Below are 3786 nucleotides of genomic sequence, written 5' to 3'. Positions count from 1 at the left end.
AAAAAAAAAAAAAAGAAAATGAACAAACTGAATTTATAACTATATAAACACGACTAATAGGACCTAATCTTTACATGCAAAGATTTCAATTTTACAAAATGCACTGGTGGAACACAGCATGTTAGTGCTGAGTAGGAGAGAAAACTTGATTCTTTCTTTCTTTTTTTTTGAGACAGGGTTTCTCTGTGTAGCCCCGACTGTCCTGGAACTCACTCTGTAGACCAGGCTGGCCTCAAACTTAGAAGTCCACCTGCCTCTGCCTCCTACGTGCTGGGATTAAATGCATGTGCCACCACTGCCCGGAGAGAGAAAACTTGAAAAGTGATTTTATGTTACTTTAAACATGTGTGAACAAAACAGTAAAGAAGATTTCCGTTAACATGATATGGGGTTTTTACTCAGTATTTCGGAGAACAGGTAAAAATGGCTGGGGAAGCACTGTGGCCAACTGTGAGGTAATAGCACAGGAGATTTGCTGGCAGAGTTTGAGTGGTCTGGCCATGTTACATGTTCCATCAGGAAGCATCAAGTGTTAGAATGCCAGGGCATGATGCTCACATTCAATAGTAGAAATTTATCATTAGCGAAACTTGTCTGAAGGCAACATCTTTATAGACACACCCAGAGATATATTTCTATAATGATCCCAAATTTAATAAAGTTGACAATGAAAACTAGGCATCACCCAAATGAAGAAAATGGGTTTAAACTTTTATATTGGAAAAATTTGCCATTTTAACAAACATAATTAAAACTCAGCAAAGTAGATTATATAATGCACATAAGCAAAATAATCCTTAAATGTTTTTCATCAAAGAATAAAGGATCTGTAAGAATACACAAAATTAGCTTTCACTAAAAATATTAAAATGTGATACACATTATTCTTTTCAATAGGCGCATTTTCCTGGGGTTGCCTGTAGCACTAAGAGGATCAAGCTATCTCCCTGTCATCTTCATTCTGATACTTATGAGGAAGTTCCAGTTCCCTGGGGACATCAACTCTTCAGAAACTGAACCCGCAGAGATGAAGCTCACAGGGAGTGAAGGCGAGTGCACAGATGCGCCCAGAAATCCTAATATTGAGAATGATGGAGAACTGAAAACTAAGCTGTAATGAGTTTTCTACTGGCCTGTGCAAGGCCATGAACAGAATGCACATTTCACTTCCCCTCAATCATGAGATGTACGATAGGAACTTTTACCATCAAGGAACTCAACAAATATTTTTATTTGTGATAAAAACAATTACTGATAGCACTTTCTGAACATCAGAGTACCACTTAAGATTTTCTCAGATAAGATCTCTATGGTGATGCACACGCTGAACTTTATTTGCACACAGCACTTTCTCTTTTAACTCAATCAAGGGAAGTTTGTGTTTCCTACACATCTTCAAAGAAGTTTAAAACTTCCCTATTCCTGAAGCAGTATTTAATTCCACTGAATTTATACTTCAATACTGGAGGTATTTAGAGCTGAAAATATGCATTCTGGTTAGGCCACATTGAGAAAGTTATCTTTTCTATGTTCAAGATGTCTGCATATGTCTATATTAGTAGTTGTCAAATTTTTATTATTTTAGACATATGCTTCTAAGATTCGATGTTTCCTGATGTGTCACCTTCTGTTTTCAGTCCCTTCTTCCTTTACCCCTGTTACACATTTGATAATTTTGTTTAGATCACTGATAAACTTAGCCAGGATATTAAAAATCACATTGCAAGGATTGTTGGACCTATTTTCCCTAGCAACTCAGAGCCGTTCATGAAATTCTTTCTTAGAAGCAACTATTTGAGAAAGCCAGTTCTTTCGAAGTTCCTTTGTAAAGACTAAGTTGTTCCTTAGTGGTCCACTGCTTGCCTAGCATGTGTGCAGCCCTGCACTGAACCAAAAGGTGGAGTAAACTACTGACAATAATAGATAAAATAAAATAAAATAAGAAATAAATGAAAATAAATCAGGGCTGATGCAGTATAAGATGTCTCAAAGACTACTTTCTCATACTCAGAATGCCTCTTTGGCTCAGTGGTCTTTTTTTGTTTTCATGTGTTCTCAGAACACATGAATAAAATGATAACATGTTTAAACGTATAACTATAATTTTATAATAAATTATAATAAATTTATGAATTTATAATTAAAATTAAACTATAACATGAATAAAAACAACATGGCTATTAAATTTCAAAATCAGAGTACAACCTTTAAAGTGAGACCAAGCAGATAGTTCAATGGAAAGGGGCATTTGCTACCAAGCCTGACAAGGTGGGTTTGATCACTGGGGTCAATATGGTAGAAGAAGAGAACTACAAGTTAGTTTATGCCTTCCAATCCTGTACTGTGGTGTACATGCCCCACCCTAAACTATATGTGCAAAGAGAGAGAGAGAGAGAGAGAGAGAGAGAAGGAGAAGGAATTCATTTTAAGCAGTGACTCTTGCTAAAAGGAAATTTGGCTTAATAAAATTCAAAGTATTTGTAAAAGAAACAAAATCAATTTGTAGTGGTTTGAATATGAAGTGCCCATTTTCAACTAGAGCAATGGGGCAGTAGGGCATTCGCTTTCCTGTTGATAATGCCGCTTCAGGAGGGTTGGGCAGGTACATCCTTGAAGGAAAAAAATACATCACTGAGATTAGTTCTGAGATTAAGAGCCTGACCCTACTTCCAGTTCATACTCTTCATTGTCCAGGAGGATATGAAATCTTAGCTTCAAGCTCTAGTCACTGCGCCTGCTGCTCACTATCATACCTCCATGCCACAAGGAGCTACAATCCCTCTGCAATCATAAGCCAAAAAAAAAATCTTTGTTTTAAAAGTTGCTTTGTGATGTTTTTCTCACAGTGGTGAGAAGTGACTGATGCAGAAGCCATCTTACATTGTGTCTGATAAAGAATAAAGACTTTTAAGGAACAAAGGACCTTGCTGGTAATTCAGAGTTGTGGCTCAATATCGTAGCATGGCCAGAACTATTCTCTTATGTTCCTTACCATCCTTCCCTTTGTAATGAAAGTGGATATATAAAACTGGAATGAATCCCTAAAGATGGGGAGGATGAAGTAAGGAAGGTGAGGAGTGGAGGTCAGTATACTATGGTTATTTATGCACAGTGAAGTGAGAATCTCTCCAGGCTAGGGCAGAATGAAGGCAGGTACAATCTCAGCAGCTCCTTGTGGGAGCCAGAATGTCCATGTTGACAGATTTCGGCTACTTGAACTATAACCAATCTATTTCTAAGACGGAAAGGTTTATTTTGCTCTTGTCTCCAGGTGTCTTAGGCCATAATCCATTGGCCCTGTAGAAAGAATCTCTCATTTATTGAGTGGTGGTATCATCTCTCAATAAAAGTTTGATGGCCAATGAGCTGAGGCAGGATTAGAAGGAGAGACATCCAGCAGAGAGAGATAATCAGGGTAGGAAGATTCCCTATCTGGCTTGGAGGAGTTAGAAGCTTGAAACTGAAGACAGGTAACTAAAATATAGTACATGTAGAATGGTTTAAATGTGCTAATGTAAGTTATAAGCTAGTCAGGGAAGAAGCTCAAGCTTACATGCTAGGCATTTAGTCATAAATAATTAATTCTAGTTAAAAAACATAACTTCAAAAATCACAGAAGCTGGAAAAAGAAACAGAAAGGGAAGGAGATAATCATGTCTTGTTTGCCTTGGCGTGGAATGGACCTTGATAAGTTATGCTGTATCATATGAGTTGGTTAGCACAGCTCAGTTCACTACAAAAGAAACCAAATAGATGTTTACATGATCACGTGCTTGTGTCCAGGCC

General features: G+C 37.4%; 1 protein-coding gene across 1 annotated transcript in view; it reads left to right on the top strand.

Moving 5' to 3' along the window:
- Nucleotides 1-2023, top strand: part of LOC116098422 (solute carrier organic anion transporter family member 1A1-like) — a 40762-nt gene extending 38739 nt beyond the window's left edge. The window contains exon 14 of the mRNA XM_031381043.1: nt 898-2023. Coding sequence (XP_031236903.1) covers nt 898-1117 — 220 coding nt within the window. The 3' untranslated portion in view covers nt 1118-2023. The remainder of the gene's footprint in view (nt 1-897) is intronic.
- The last annotated feature ends 1763 nt before the right edge of the window (nt 2024-3786 follow it).

This window comes from Mastomys coucha, unplaced genomic scaffold (assembly GCF_008632895.1).
Source record: "Mastomys coucha isolate ucsf_1 unplaced genomic scaffold, UCSF_Mcou_1 pScaffold20, whole genome shotgun sequence".
Lineage (NCBI taxonomy): Eukaryota > Metazoa > Chordata > Mammalia > Rodentia > Muridae > Mastomys > Mastomys coucha.
Note: the sequence above shows the minus strand (reverse complement) of the source record. Positions and strands in the feature narration are given on the sequence as shown.